The following is a 16,008-nucleotide window of genomic DNA, read 5'->3' on the forward strand; positions in this document are numbered from 1 at the left end:
GAATGAAAGTAATGCCCATTTTATCTCTCAATAGGGCTTCTTCTCCTAAGAAGTTGCTGATGAGAATGTAACTTGTACGTTATTTCATGGGTGTAGAAGGCATGACTGACAGGTTATAGGAAATATCACAAATACCTTGACCTTTGCTCATCCATCTTTCCTCATTTGTCCTTATTTTAAAAGACTGATCCAGGCTAACAGTGAAATGAACCTGTTGTTTTTCTGTCTCAGGTATCATCAGTTCCATCATGACTACCCTCATTGATGCAAACAATGAATTTAGTATGGATCTTTTTAAAAAAATCATGAAAGAGTATCATAGGGAAAACATCTTCATCTCCCCACTAAGTGCCTCGGCAGGTTTGGCCATGGTCTTACTTGGTGCCGCAGGTGACACTGCCAAGCAGATGGAGAAGGTAGGAAACCAGCCACAATGGGGCTTATGGAAGGTGTCCTATTATCCTAATTGTATTGTTGTACGGGGCTTAATATTAACCAGCCACAATGGGGCTTATGAAAAGTGTTTTAAGGGACACACATTCTCCTAGCAGTGTGAAAATTACCAGGAAATACATCCAATTGATAGCTTTTCATGTGAGAATCTGAGCTATTGCCCCTGAATATTGTGGAATTTCTCTTGGAAGGACCTCCTCTTCCTGGATCGCCTTTCCAATAAAAATACCTGTATGTGCCTGCACCCCACCTCTGAACAGAGAGAGCTTTCAGGGTTTCCACCTCTCACCCAGGATTCAGTTTCCTTAGAACAGGAGTGCAAAACAGTTTGGCTGTGTGGGCAACATCTCTTGTTGGCGGGACCCCGGGAGATGCACATGAGTGCATGCACACGCCGTCACCCATGCACATATGGTTGGGGGAAGGCTTTAACCTTGCCCCAATTGCATCAGTCCTGCACAAATTCACTGGGATAGGAGTGAGGGGCTGCTTTTTCGGGGAGCCAGAGGCTTTTCACAGCTGCCCTGATTGGCATCACTGCTTCATGCTGCCAGTAAAGTACAAAAATGAAAAACATGACTCTGAAGCTCATCCATTGCAATTTCTGTACAAGCAGAGAAATGTGTCTTGGGAAGGGGAGGAGAATGGCCCTAAGCCCCAAGCTCAGTAAAACAGAGCAGTACTATGGTGTGTTTTTAAACCTTGTGTTCTGGAGGACTCAGTAAATGTCTCAGTGGCTTTAGAAGTATTGACTTAGGATAAGAGACCGTCACAACTACACAGGTCACAACACTTGTCTCTCATTCCATATTCTGTATTGCAGGTCCTTCACTTCAATGAGATCACTGGATCTGGAGGCCCTAAGGACTTGCCTGTAAGAAGATGATCCAACATATCCCATCTACATCATTCATTTAATTGGGGAGGGAACATAAAGGCCTTGTCAAATTATCCTTCCAAAATGTTAGATAATCCCAAACTGTAATTGTTTCCAATAGTGAGGTTCACTTATCTTGTAACTCACCCAGCTTGGTGTAGCATAGTGAAGAAAAATCTGAGTCACCAAGTCCAATCTAAGATCCAAATCTCCCCTTGGTTAAGAACACCAAAACTCAAGAATGCCCCTAAATCATTTTCTTTTCCTAAACTTTATATTCCAAACTAAATTTGGATGGGCATAAAATATATGACAAAACTCAAGGATGCTCCTAAATCTTTTTCTTTCCCTTCTATCTAGCAACCCTTCTTTAGGTTTAGTCATTTTACAAACAGTTTCTTGTCCAAAGCACTGAGGCATACAGGGCAATGGAAGGAAAAGTTTGTCCCCCAGAATCATGTCTGAGCTCCTGTTCTAGCTCCCTTTGCTGTATTTATAAGAATATATGTCTTATAAACTATGAATGGTTTAACGCTCTGTGCTGTTTGAAGGTTTCAGGGACTCAATGCGATAAACCTGGAGGACCTCAAGCCCAGTTCAAGGCACTCTTATCAGCCATCAACCATCATACCAAAAATTATGCACTGAGTGTTGCCAGTAGGCTGTATGGTTCAGACCAATATGAATTCCATCAGGTGAGAAGTAATGCTTTTATTTGTTTTATTTATTGAAAATATTTTTCTCTGCTTTTAGGACAGAAGCCTTCCTGAGGGAGCTCACAAAAAATAAAATGCATAAAAAGAGTAAAAATATTTAAGGCAATAAAAACATAAACACAATAAAATAGCAACAAAAACCATAATCCATGACTGACACACTATTCAAGCAAATGGGCAATTTAGTCACAACTGACTTGTTCTGTTGGCATAAAAGGGAAATTAATTTTACCTGGATTGGTGTTTTGATGTTCAAGATTGCAGATGATCAAGAGTCAACATCTTACCTTTCCCCCATTTGTTTTTAATTCTGGGCAGCAATATTTACAATGCACAAAAGAGCTCTACAATGCTGAGTTGGAAAGAGTTGACTTTTTGCACGCAGCTGAGGAAGCCAGAAAGAAGATTAATTCCTGGGTTGAAAGCCAGACAAATGGTAAGGGGACATCGGTTAATTCCCACTTTGTTTCCAAGTTATCAGCTAGGAATAATCAAAGATTTCAATGGAAAGGTTTCAGGCTATACTGTACAATATTCGCCTTACAGTTACACAGAGATAAAAGGCATGAGCATCTACTCTTTTGTAGTTTACTGCTAATTATGTATTGTTTTCATGTTTTCTGTGCTCTTCTTTAATACTGTTCAACATTACAGTACAGAACTAATTGAAAATGCAGAGCCATCTCAACGTACATTTTCCCTTGAATTCATTTTTGAAAAGGTAAAATCAAGGACCTGTTTCCTAGCAAGTCTCTTGATCCATCAGCCATCTTGGTCCTAGTGAATGCTATATACTTCAAAGGAAAATGGCAGCTGAAATTTAAAGAAGACTACACCCATGAAGCACCTTTTTATACTGACCAGGTACTGTACATCTAAAACCTTGTGGGTATGGAAAGTTATCTACAACAGCCACCAATCCATCCAAAAAACCCAACTGCCCTCTTGTACATGGTGGGACACACATCATTTTTCCTGGCTTGGCAGAAGGTGGTCTGGACTAACAACTTAAAACATTGGTAACTGTAGAAACTGGCCAACCACACTCAACACCTGCCAAAGTCTTTCTCTAGCCAACCGGAACAGAGTGCTGTCTCTGAGCCCACAGAAGCCTTGAGGCATCACAGAAATTTAAACTGCCTTACCATGGTGGCAACATAACCATGGTTTAAACATAATCACTAACCATTTGCTGCAAAAGGTTTTGCAGTCTAAGCATGGCTTAGCATGTTGTCTCAACAGGGCTATAGAGTATATTGCCACTTTTTCTTGTAACACTGCTATTTTACATTTGACTGCTCCTCTATTTATTACAGATTCACTTCAAAAATGTAGAACTGATGTTTCAGGAGGGTGAATTTAAACTGGCTAAAATACCAAGCCTCCCAATGCAAGTCCTTGAGCTTCCATATGACAACGATGAGATAAGTATGATAATCCTTCTGCCAGAACTGAAAGGACCTTTATGCCAGGTAATTTGGTTCAATTTCTGAAATATTTAACAGAGAGATTTAAATGAACTGTTAAAACTTTGCAAGTAATAATATATATGTTTCTGTTAATCTGTTCACTGAGGAGAAGAATGGGGTAAATCATTCAATTGATCCTCTCTCAACTGCCCCAGCTTTAAAAAAATAATAATACTGTAAACCCCTAGAGATGTTTGAACATTAGTTCCTGTTATTAAATGGGTCTTGAATATCGATTCGGTTTTAGTTTTATTGTACTACTAATGATACTGCAGGTGTTAAAAGTATCTAGGGCATTTTTCATTGACCCTCAGTTTCTTCTTGCTGCGTTCACATGCCACTGTAACAAGTACCATGAATGAACTACAGCAGGAATGAACCAAAGATCGCCTCGGGTTCACACACTGTGTGGCATCTTCCTTCTTATTCCCATCATGCTAAACTATTGTCTAGCATGACCTGAAAATTCAGCCATTGTGTTTTAAAAGATTTTCATTTGCAAATGCAAATAATAATAATAATGGCGGAATTTGCTATTGAACATTTTTTGAAATAAGTCGTATTTCCACAGATAAACCTAGTAATACTGTGTTTTGCAAGCAACAGTTTGTTGCAAATGATTTTGCAGCTATGGAGAAATATCATTGTCTTTTCATTAATGAATGAATCTTCCTCTTTCTCTCTCACGATATACCTTTCACTCACATTGGCACTGATTTCTCTGTTTTTACTTGCCAGCTTGAAAGGGAACTCACCTATGCAAAATTAAAAGAATGGACCAGTTCTGCAAACATGCGAAAACAAAAAGTGAGGGTTTTTCTACCAAAGTTCAAGCTGGAAGAGAAGTATCAACTCAAACCAGCTTTAAGTGATCTTGGGATGACAGACGTGTTTACTCAAGGAAAGGCTGATTTATCTGGCATGTCAGGAAGCCGTGACCTGGTAGTGTCCAAGGTCATTCATCAATCTTATATCGAAGTCGATGAAGAAGGCACAGAGGCAGCAGCTGCCACTGGTGTGGGAATACGTATAACGAGCATGCCGCTTCTTTCTGAGTTTAGAGCTGATCACTCATTCCTGTTCTTTATAAGACATAATGAAACAGGCAGCATCCTCTTCAGTGGCAAATATTTCTCACCACAATAGGTGTTTAAAAAATAACAAGCAACTTAATATTAGTTGTGAACCCAAGATGTTACAGTCTTGAAAAAAACAAATATATAATTAGTTCTATTTTAATCTACGCCAAGCAGGAAATTGCACCATGAAAGTGGTACAAAAGCAGTATATAAAAGGCAGGAGCCACACTACTGCTTTATAGCGGTATTGAAGTACAATGACAATTGATGGGGGCCACTGATACATGCCATACACCACTTTCATACTGCTCTATCTCTGCTTGGTGTGGCTCCTGCCTTTTATATACCACTTTCATACTGCTTTCGTAGTGCAGTGTTCTGCTTGTTGTAGATTAGGCTTCCATCTTCTATTTGGCTAACATTTCTGCTTTTTGCCCTCTTAAAAAAAGCACAAAATCCCAAGATTGATCTCTCTTTTGCTTACCTAGGCAAACTCACTAACAAACTAACTCCTTTGTGGGCCTGTCTTCTTCTCTGCAGTGAGAAGGGAATTGTTGCGCACAATAAAGCATTCCCCACTCTCCTCAGAGAAGAGAAGACTTTGTACATCTGGGCTTTAATCAGAATAACTGGAGTGAAGAGAGGAGTGGGCAGCACCAATTCTAAACCCCCTCAAAAAACAAACAAACAACACCCTTCCAAAATAGGGGTGGTTGAAGAAAATGGTGTGATTGATTTAAGAAATTGCTCCAATTTTCTCTTGTTACGCACAACGTGTTTCAAGTAAACCAAAATTTCATCATTCACACTAGTCACCCTTGGTCTCCTGAGGGAGGAATTCCTCCTTGTAGCATCTTAAAGAAAACCATACCATTGTCTCCAGTACCTTCTGAGGCTGTCTCATTACTACAATTATTGTTATTATGCTTAGCCGGAAGGCAACCATTGTCTAAATCTAGGGTGGGAAACTGGCCGTCTGGGGTTTACCCAGTTGGCCCCATCCCTTTTCCTCCACCACCAACTCCTTGGTCTACACCTTCCTCTCTTTTGTGCAGTTTCTCCCTCATTCTAAAGAATTGAAACGCCTCTCGTACGGCTTTGTTCCTGCCAGTAAGAGCTTCAACATGCTATTTTTGATGTTTCTGACTGTATCTTCCAAACCTCTGGTTGTTTAATGGATTTCTAGTTTTTATGCATATTTACTTCATTCTAATGGTTTGAAATGCCTCTCCTGAAACTTAATGACCGTCACTAAAAGCATTAAGCTAAAATGTTCTGGCATGTTTGGCCCTCGTTCCTTTTTGTCTTTGGCCCAACCCACCATTGAAATTAGGCCCTGGACAGCTTTCGCCACATTTGGCCCTCAGACCTAAATAGGCTCAACACTACTGTTTTCAGGAATCTGGTTGGGAATTACTAGACTCTGCTATGATCCCACAAGGCCCCTTTCATGTGCTGCTGGATATGCAATATCCCTCCTGCAATGCCTCCACCCCTTCTGCTACCTCAGCACCTGTGAAGTGAAACATTTTCTGTTTCTGAAAGTCTGGAATGAGATGAGATTAACATACTTTGGCAATGGCTCTGAAGATCACAGTAACGAAAAGTGTATCCCCAGACTTTCTGAGCTGCATGTCATGCAGAGGCTTCTGTTGATATTCCAAGTTCGTCTGCATATGCTTCCTTTTCAGTCTTTGGTTTCATGTCCCTAAAGATGTTTTGTGAAGTTGCCGAGCCTAATCGGTTCTGTGAAAAGTCTTGAAAGCTGCAATATCGCAATAACAGGACATTAAAATAAAGCAGGACATTAAAATACTGGTGTTTGTATTGATTAACACTCAAGAAGTGAATTCCTAGAAGTAGAGTACAATTTGCATCCTTTTCAGCCAAAGGACAGCAAAAATTACAATGGGTGATTAACCCACCACCACCACCCATTTTCCCTTGGTGGTGTATCAAGTAGAATTTGACTTTCAGTTTCTTTCTGCTTCTTGCACTGGGGTAGAGAAACCATTTTCTATAGGGGGAATTGACTCACAGAGGAGTGGGGAATCAATCTTTTGTGGATGTAATAGAAGGTAGTCTTGAAGGTTCACTTAAAGAGGGTTCTGCAGCCATGACATGTTTTTTTTCCTTCCCTTGCCCTAGGCCAGATCTACACCTTCCGTCAAATCATTACAATTCCATCATGGCAATGCTACATCTCCCTTGTGCATTTACACACAGTAACAGAATGGCAATGTTGTGGCATTTTGGATAATTTTTGATAGGAAACTATGAAAGCGGTCTATGGAATGTGGATTGTGCCCCAACAGTTATCAGTGCACTTCAATACTGCTATAAAGTAGTAGTGTAGATCTAGCCATGGTCTGGAGGCCTCTTTCCTTCCTGCTCCACTTCCCGGCTTATTGAGAATGGAAAGTTAGGCTGGGCTGCAGGTTGCCTTCACACATTCTGCATCACCTGTTCAAAGAAAAAAATGAGGAGGGGGTTCTTGTGAAGAGTGGTTTTTCTTGCGATGTGCATGAACTGATTTGGGGTCATGGATTTATGCAGCATTCAGTTTATTGTAAACATGTGCAATGAATTATGGCAATGAAAGGTTTTACTGACGTGTGCCTTGCCTCAACGAAGTCAGCTTCTGACATCCTACCATTCACCTTCCCCCACTCTCCCCCATTCTCTTCTCTGTTTGGGTGGGGGTTTTGTCCACATTTTCTTGTTGTGGAAGTGTTTTGTAATGATGCAATCAAATCCTATGACTGGATGGGTCTTCCTTTCTGATTTGTTTCCTGTCTCACCAGAACTTCATGGGAAGTCTAACCTTCTAATCGATGTGTAAGTTCAGCTGTTATAAGTGTTTCTAACAGTGCTGGAGGCTTCGAAGCTGCAATGCTTTTTATGGTTTTAACTTTTGTTTATTTGTTTTTAAAGTTCACTGTTTTTAACTTTTGTTAACCACCCAGAGAGTTTTGGCTACGGGGCGGTATATAAATGTAATAAATAAAAGCAGCTGGACCAAACCTAGATACCAGCAGGTGTTGCACTTTTTTGTATCTGGTCACTATAGTACAGAGGTAGTTCCACCAGGTGCTGCATGCATATAAATGTCACCTACTAAAATTCCCCTTTCTATACAACTGTTAAAGATACAGGAGCCCTGTCCGCCTTTCCATATGGTCACCCTAATTACATGACATGACATTGATAAAATTATGCATTTCACATCGATAAAATCATGCATTTAGTAGCCCAGTGTGGCTAAATTAAATGCTAAGAGGTGGGGTGGGAGAGGTGTACCAGAATTTGTTTGCTGAGTTGATTGTACTGAGTGAACACAGAGAGAATCTGTGAACTGGCAATGTCCCAACTGATCACTCAGGTTTTTAACCACTCAGAGCGTTTTCACCCTCCAGTTATGATTCCAGTGAAAATCATGCACAATAAGGCTGCTTTTAGGCTTAGGAAGGGAAATCCATTCATGCAGAAGAGCAGGGTAGCACCTGGGGAAGTTAAATCTCCTCTATTTGTACATTGCTGTCCCTCCAGCCTGTTGTTAATTCAAAGTAAACGAACAGCTCATACAGTTTCTAATGGTGCATTTAGTATCACATGTAATTCGGCCATCAGGCAGAACTTTGTGCCTTGAAAACAAAACCAAGGAGAGATACTTAGTATTACCATTTTGGACATATATTAGTCTTTTATAAATGTACAAACACCTATATATTGGCCATGACACAGATCTAGTTCTACATGACTAGTCATAGTCAATTCCTAGAAGCCACAGATGCAGACACCTAGACTGAGTGGCATATTAAATATTAAAAAAGCAGGATCTATCACTACTAGATGGTGCTGCCTCAGTATAAGGGAGGGGAAGTATTCAATTCAAACCAGACAGGTTTTGCATATTTCTAATATTCCACCCATCCACCAATACACTGAATAATCACTTTATGTTTTCATTTAAATATGCATGCATATATTGGCTTTCATTATCCAATCATGGTACCTTCATTATCCTGGTTATGCTTTTATATTGTATTTTATACCATGGTTTTATACTGTTGTTTTATACTTTGAATGGTTTTAATTTTTGTGAACCGCCCAGAGAGCTTCGGCTATTGGGCAGTATAAAAATTGGAATCAATCAATAAATAAAACCACAAAAATTATAATCAAGGGAAAGTTTGTCTTTAAAAAATGTGTTTTCAGGAGGCGTTTGAAAGGTTATATTTTCTGCCTCCCAAACTGCACAGGGTTTTCCAGAGGGTGGGTGCTGATACAGAGAAGGCCCCCGGTCGAGGTTCTTCATGATGACATTCTGTTCATCTTGGAATGACGAGCAGGACCTTCTCTGATGATCGTAAATGTCATCTGGGTGTGTATAAGGGAAGGCAGTCTTCTAGGTATCCTGGTCCCAAGTTGTTTAGGGCTTTATAGGATAATAACATAACTTTGTACATGGCTCGGTAGCTAACAGGCAGCCAGTGCAGTTCTTTTAGTACAGGGTTTATGTGGACAGACCTAGGTATCCCGGTGAGTACCCTAGCTGCTGCATTCTGCACAAGCTGCAGCTTCTGAACCACCCACAAGGGTAGCCCCACATAGAGCACATTACAGTAGTCTAATTGTGAGGTTACCAGTGTATAAATGACAGTGGCTAGGCTATCCCTATCCAGGAATGGACATAACGGCCATACCAACCGAAGTTGATTCTGATCTACAGTCCTTCCCAGACTGAAGGTCCAGGATAGGTAATTACGTTATAAACATCACATTAAAATATAATTCAGCTGCCTGGGAAACTGCTACCTGGCACCTTCTGCATACAAGACGTGTACTCTACCGCTGAGCAATGGCCACACCCTGCGAGTCAAAGATTCTGAGCCATGTAATACATGGCTCCTGTAGATATATTGTTTGTATTATTCATGCTATACATTGCTTTTTCATATGCTTCCAAGCATCAGATTCAATTCATAACTTTATTTTGACTAAACGTACCCTATACCTATTCTCACCATTTAAATACTGCAGAAGGTGAGAAGTACTCCCTGCAAAGTAATTGCTGAATCACAGTGAGCCAATCCAAAAAAACCTGACTCAGGAAGTTTATTCTCGTACAGTGAGAGTGATACAGAGCGTGGCCTGGAATATAATTACTTTCATTGATGAAGTATTGAAACATACAACACAATCCAGAGTTGTCGTCTATTATTTACTGAGCAGCTCTGTACTTATTTATTTATTTATTGCATTTTTATACCGCCCAATAGCCGAAGCTGTCGGGGCGGGTCACAAAAATATAAAAGTATAAAAACATGATATAAAGTACAATATAAAAGCACAACCAGGATAAAATCAGCATCAGTGCAGAAATACAAATTTAGAATACAAATTTAAAACAGCAAATTTAAAATTAATTTATAGACTGTTAAAATACTGAGAGAATAAAAAGGTCTTCACCTGGCGTCTGAAAGAATACAGTGTAGGTGCAAACCAACTTAGGGAGCTCATTCCACAGCCAGGGTACCACAGCAGAGAAAGCCCTTCTCCTGGTAGCCACCTGCCTCACTTCCTTTGGCAGGGGCTCACGGAGAAGGACCCCTGAGGATGTGACCTTAGGGTCTGGGCAGGTACATATGGGAGGAGGCATTCCTTCAGATAGCCTGGCCCCAAGCCGTTTAGGGCTTTAAATGTTAATACCAGCACTTTGAATTGGGCCCGGACCTGGACTGCAGCCAATGAAGCTGGAAGCGGACTGGCGTGATGTGGTCTCATTGGCCAGTCCCTGTTAGTAAACATAGTGCCCTTTTTTTTTTTGTAACAGTTAAACTTTCTGGACCGTTTTCAAAAGCAGCCCCTGTAAACTTATAACAATTAATTGCAGTGTTGTAATCAATTTTCTTTCCACAACATTTGGGCTTATCATATGCCCATTTGTATATCCTCAGCTGTGTTCATACTAGGGATGTTCTCCGCTTCTAATCGGACCGGAGAAGCAGTAGCGGAGCGGGGGGCTTCGCCTGCCCTTAAGGCGGAGGCGAAGAGGATTGGGGGGCCGGCGGAGCGTGGCGAAGAGGATCGAGGTGAAGGCGGATCCTTCGCCTCGATCCAGAGCTCTGCCGGAAAGGTAAGTGGGGTTTACCGGGCCCTGCCGCTGTCGCTGTCACCCATGCGGCGACAGCAGCAGGGCCCGGTAACGCCCCCCGCCCTCCTCTCCCTTACCTGCCTCCGTCCGCGGTCCGTCAGCATCTCCAATTGAGCCCGTGGTTCCAGCAGGAAGTCTGGGCCGCACTTGCGGCCCAGACTTCCTGGTGGAACCACGGGCTCAATTGAAGACGGTGACGGACCGCGGACGGAGGCAGGTAAGGCCCCCCTCCCCCTTGGTCCCTTACCGGGCTCTGCCGCTGTCGCCGCATGGGCGGCAATGGCGGCAGAGCCCGGTAACCCCCCCGCCCTCCTCTCCCTTACCTGCCTCCGTCCGCGGTCCGTCAGCATCTCCAATTGAGCCCGTGGTTCCAGCAGCAAGTGCGGCCCAGACTTCCTGGTGGAACCACGGGCTCAATTGAAGACGGCGACGGACCACGGATGGAGGCAGGTAAGGCCCCCCTCCTCCTTACCGGGCTCTGCCGCCGTCGCCGCATGGGCGGCGATGGTGGCAGGGCCCGGTACCCCCCCCCTATGGGGGGGGACCGGAGCTCCGATCCGGATCCAGAGCTCCGAGCGGAGCGGAGTGGGCACAGGCGGAGTGGGGGCGGGGCGGAGCAGGCCGATCCGAAAATGGCGGATCTTAAAGTGAAGCGGAGTGGGGGGTCCGTGCACACCCCTAGTTCATACTGCTCATTATTTTGTTTATTCAGAATATAAGATAGTATCAACTGCATTCATACTGTTCATTATTTTGTATATCTTTTATATTGTGTAACCCATAGGGCACATTTATTAAGTAAGCAAGTGTGCACAGCATTTAGCTTTCATTGCACAATGTTCCAGCTCTATTCAGTTGGGTAATTACTCAGAGGTCCTCTTCTGTTTGTTTGCTTCAACAATACCAAAACATATAGACATGCTATGGTGTTACCTCACAATTGATTATCTTGTATATTTTTAGATTAGTATGTCTGGTAAGGATGGACTGTTAGAACTGAGTGGGTGTGGTTTATGATGTCATAGATGGGGAGGAAGGAGTATATGAGGAGAGTGTTGGGAATTCGTGAGGTGTTTGAATGTGTGAGGAGAGTTGTTTAGTTGTTGAGTAAGAAGAGATTGGATTCTAGGGACTTAGGATTGGTGTGAAGAGGGTGAGGTGGTTGGTTTGTGAAGACTTTAGATCAGGCAGGACTGAAAGTATTATATTTTGATTTAAAGCTTTTAACAATAAACTTATTTTTATTTTGTTAGCTACCAAATACTACATGTCAGCTTGGCATTATTTACCTGCCTTACAGTTATTAAACACCCACACCAGTGTATTCCCACATCCTATATTAAACCTGTTTCCCTCAGAGCTAGGGGAAAGGTTTTATTTAACCTTCCTTCAGGTTTTCAGGTGGTGGTGCTTGGCCTGAGTTTATGTGATGGGCCTAGTGTAAGGGGCTGGTGACGTCACACAGGCTCTTATGCTGCCTTTTTATCTTCATTTTAAAAACTGATTCACCAAACTCAGCATAGTCATGGTAGGAAACTGTGAGTGTGTTTCATTGATTAGACTGCTTCCAGTAGTCAAGCAAGCAAGAGCAAATCTACCACATTTATCTCTAGAGAAATTGCACAGCTTTGCTATACCTACCCAACCCAACAAACATGTTTAGCAAACTAGACCTCTGGCGGTTTTCAGGCATCTGCTTTTTAGTTCATGGAAAGTAATACACAAAATAGGTGAGCGCAAGGTCTCTACTGCAAATGGCTGCATTTTGATGATCGTATTGTGGCTTAAGAAGCTGATAGATGAATGAGCTTTTACCCTTGTACATAGACCCTTCTCTTCCCTTCTCATGATACACTTCCAGTAACCAGGAAGTCTCTAATGTGCCATCTGAACTGGGAAATTACGTTTACCAGCTATGTAACAAGTCAGGACATTAAACCACAGATTGAAGATGGTTTAAGATAGTGGCTGTTCTGAAGCTGGTAATCAGAGTTTCCTGGTTTGGATGTAATGAGAAACTATAGTTAAATAAATATGTCTTGGTTTAGCAAGGCACATTGTGTGGGCATTGCACGTATACAATGTTTAAAATACCAAAATATCAGTGCTGAAAATTTGTGTGTGTGTGCGTGTGTGTGTGTTTCTTAGTAGTGCATTTACATGGTTCATCATGGCTCCCAGGTCCATGTGTTTTACCACTATGGCCTTAGCTAGACCAGGCTATATCCTGAGGCGAACCCTGGGATTGTCCCTGTGCGTCCACATGATGCACAGGGGATCCCAGGATCAGGGAGGGATCATCCTTCCCTTGTCCCGGGATACAGCCCTACAGTTTGGGCCCGCTTTTTGAGCCCGGGGCTGTGGAATGTGTGGCCTGTTGCCGCGGCTTGATCCAGCTCCGTGCAATTACTCACTCAGAGCTGCACCCATCAGTGTTGGGGGGGGGGGAGCGGGGAAACCAAATTAAATTTTTAAAAAACTTACCTTCAGCGCACGAGCGTTCGTGCACTGCTGTCGCTTTAAAAATAAAAACAAATGGTGGGCGCGACATCTCTCTTCCTGAGGTCATCGTGCCTTATGTGTAAATGGGGGAGAGATCTCGCGTTAATCCCAACGCTAGATCTCCCCTCCTCTCTCCTGAAACAAAAGGTAGGTCTAGCTAAGGCCTAAATCTTCTTTCTCCTCACTTTAAGCAATATGAGATCAGAAACGCTTGTGTAAATGCAGCAAATGTGCTGCATCCTGTATGGATTGTCGTTGGAGTCCCGAAATAATCTGACTGCCCTTCATGAGCATTTGCTTGACAGAACCAAAGTTCTTCACAATGCATAAGAAGATATATTGGAAACCGTTCTTAATAAACAAGGGATTTCTGTTTGGAGATTAGGCAGATTGCAAGTTCTTGTGCAAGACAAGGTTGCATATGTACATGCCCTCATGTTACACACTGTGTCCCGTTTTGTGCTCACAAACGGAACTAGAGTAATTGTTTTAATACGCTGCAAGATTTCGGAGATTAGGAAATTCTTTTGGAAAAGGAAGTTGCACATCCTCACCTTATAAACAATATCCTGGATTGTGCACACATCTGTTGTGACAGATGAAGAGATGGAAACCACAGGTCAAAACAAGTTTCAAAATATCAATATTTCTAGATCCACAGTAGTTCCAATATGTTCATGTGAAGGATGTTGTTTATATATTGACAGGGTGGAAAGCTCGCCTCACATTTTTCATTATTTCAAAATCAACAAGGTCAGCTCTGTTAAGGCCACCTTGCTTATGAGGGTTCTGCAACTGTGTTTTTCCTTCTCTTGCCATGATCTGTAGACTCCTGGGCAGGATCTACACTATTCATTGCACCGTTGTTTAAGTGCATTGTTGCATCCTCCCTTGCTACGTTACAAAATGCAACTTGAGCCCAGTCAATCGAAATACCTTTTCTTCTATCGTTTTACCCCGGCACACTCTTCTTTAGAATGTTCTTCATTATGCTCATACTGGCTCTGAAGTAAACCTCCTTCTTCCGGTGACTCTGAGCTAGACCTGCCGGGATAAGCCGGCAGGGAGGCGGGGCGATGCGTAGGGACGAGGGAAGCCCTGCAGCGTCTTAAAGGGGCCACGTGCGCCCCGAAAGATAAGCAGTTTTTTTAAAAAATTAAGCCTCTGTCCCCTCTTTCACCGCCCTCCCTCCCCCTCCCCCTCCCCCTCATCGCGTTGTGCCAGCTCTCCCTCCCCTCGTCTAGAAAAGCCCTCACTTGTCCTAATCAGGAAGCAAAGACCATGGTCACGAGACATGACTTTGAAAGACGGCATTGAAAACAACGAAAGGTTGGGGCACATTGTTAGTTTTAAAACGATTTTAACAGAAAGTGGAACGGTTTTAAAAGTCAGAAGAAACGTAACAACAACAGCATCACGTGACTGCTGACGTCATCTCTGCCAACTTGTTACGTTTCATCTAGACAAGTGTAGACGGGCCCCTGCTCTACTTCCTTGCTTATTGAGAATGAAAAAGTGACTTACTACATGCTATTCCTCTGGGCTGCAGGTTGCCTTCATACAGTCTTGCATCACCTATTCCTTTTTTCTCAGAAGAGTGGGTGGTTGTTGTGAAGGGTGAGTTTTGTTGTGATGCTCATGAACTTATTTTGAGTCATGGACTTAGGTTGTGTTCAGTTAACTATTGATCTTTATTATAATTAATTATAGTGAATTACTGCAATCAAAGATTTTGTTGTGACATGAGCTCTTTCCTCTTGTGACCTCCTTCCCTCTCCCATTTTCTTCCCTGTTTGGGTGGGGTTCGTATCTATGTTTTCATGTTGCGGAAGTTTCTATCAACGGAGAAGCTAATCTGTTCCTGTTGGGCCAGAAGTTCGTGGGAAGTCTAATTTTCTGTTTGCTCCACAGAAGGAAGTAGAAGTGCAGATCAAAGAGATGGGGGTGGGGGGTCACTGGGCTGGTAATGGGGGCTGGTAAGCCACCCACTTGCAGAGGACTTGGCCCACCATCAGTCCCATCTCTCTTTGCACCTTAGAGTTACCTTAGTACCACTCTTGCTAGTCAAGGAAGTGGAGGTGGCAGCAATAGATGTATGAAGGCAAAGTGTTCATGGGGTCTTGAATCTGGTTCTGCTATGAGGGAAGGAGCAGTGAGTTTCTTTGAGAAGCAGGAATAGTAGAAGGCTTATTTGAGCTTAGCTGCTTTTGATTGTCAGAGTCATGCCGGAGTGACATTGAAATTGTCTCCAAAGTTTTTTCCTGAACTGGCTCTACTCTTTCTTATCTGCCACGTACCTATCTGGATCATGACCTCAGCTCCTTGCCTCCTGCAACTTGCTACTTGCTGCATTGTTGGCCAAGGGTGGGCAGCTTGTGGCTCTCCAGATGTTTTGGCTTACAACTCCTGTCATTCCTTGCCATTGGCTAAGCTGGCTAGGACTGATGGGAGTTGTAGGCCAAAACATCTGGAGTGCAAAAGTTATACGCACCTTTTCTAAATGTTCAAATAGAGGAGGAGCTATGTGTGCTACTTTGATTTACTCTCCTACAATTACACATGGTCCCTATTTGGAGTGGGGCTGTGATACTTCAGGAGAGGAGGCTCAATGTTTCCTCACCCCACCCCGTTTTCATCCCAGGGAGTGGAAAATGTGTGTGCACATGCAGGATGTGTTAAAGCCTCCTCTTCTGAAATGCCACAGTCCCAGTTCAAATTGGGGGAACACATACTTGCAGGAGCATAAATAAAAGTT

General features: G+C 42.7%; 1 protein-coding gene across 2 annotated transcripts in view; it reads left to right on the top strand.

Moving 5' to 3' along the window:
• The first annotated feature begins 231 nt into the window (after positions 1 to 231).
• Positions 232 to 16,008, top strand: part of LOC134401396 (serpin B11-like) — a 48,031-nt gene continuing 32,254 nt past the window's right edge. The window contains exons 1-5 of one of the 2 annotated variants that reach the window (XM_063130292.1): positions 232 to 416; positions 1,277 to 1,327; positions 1,882 to 2,025; positions 2,365 to 2,482; positions 2,768 to 2,910. In XM_063130292.1, coding sequence (XP_062986362.1) covers positions 249 to 416; positions 1,277 to 1,327; positions 1,882 to 2,025; positions 2,365 to 2,482; positions 2,768 to 2,910 — 624 coding nt within the window. In that variant the 5' untranslated portion in view covers positions 232 to 248. The remainder of the gene's footprint in view (positions 417 to 1,276; positions 1,328 to 1,881; positions 2,026 to 2,364; positions 2,483 to 2,767; positions 2,911 to 16,008) is intronic. The other variant, XM_063130293.1, reaches the window with a different exon arrangement.

Source organism: Elgaria multicarinata, chromosome 7, assembly GCF_023053635.1.
Source record: "Elgaria multicarinata webbii isolate HBS135686 ecotype San Diego chromosome 7, rElgMul1.1.pri, whole genome shotgun sequence".
Taxonomy (NCBI): domain Eukaryota; kingdom Metazoa; phylum Chordata; class Lepidosauria; order Squamata; family Anguidae; genus Elgaria; species Elgaria multicarinata.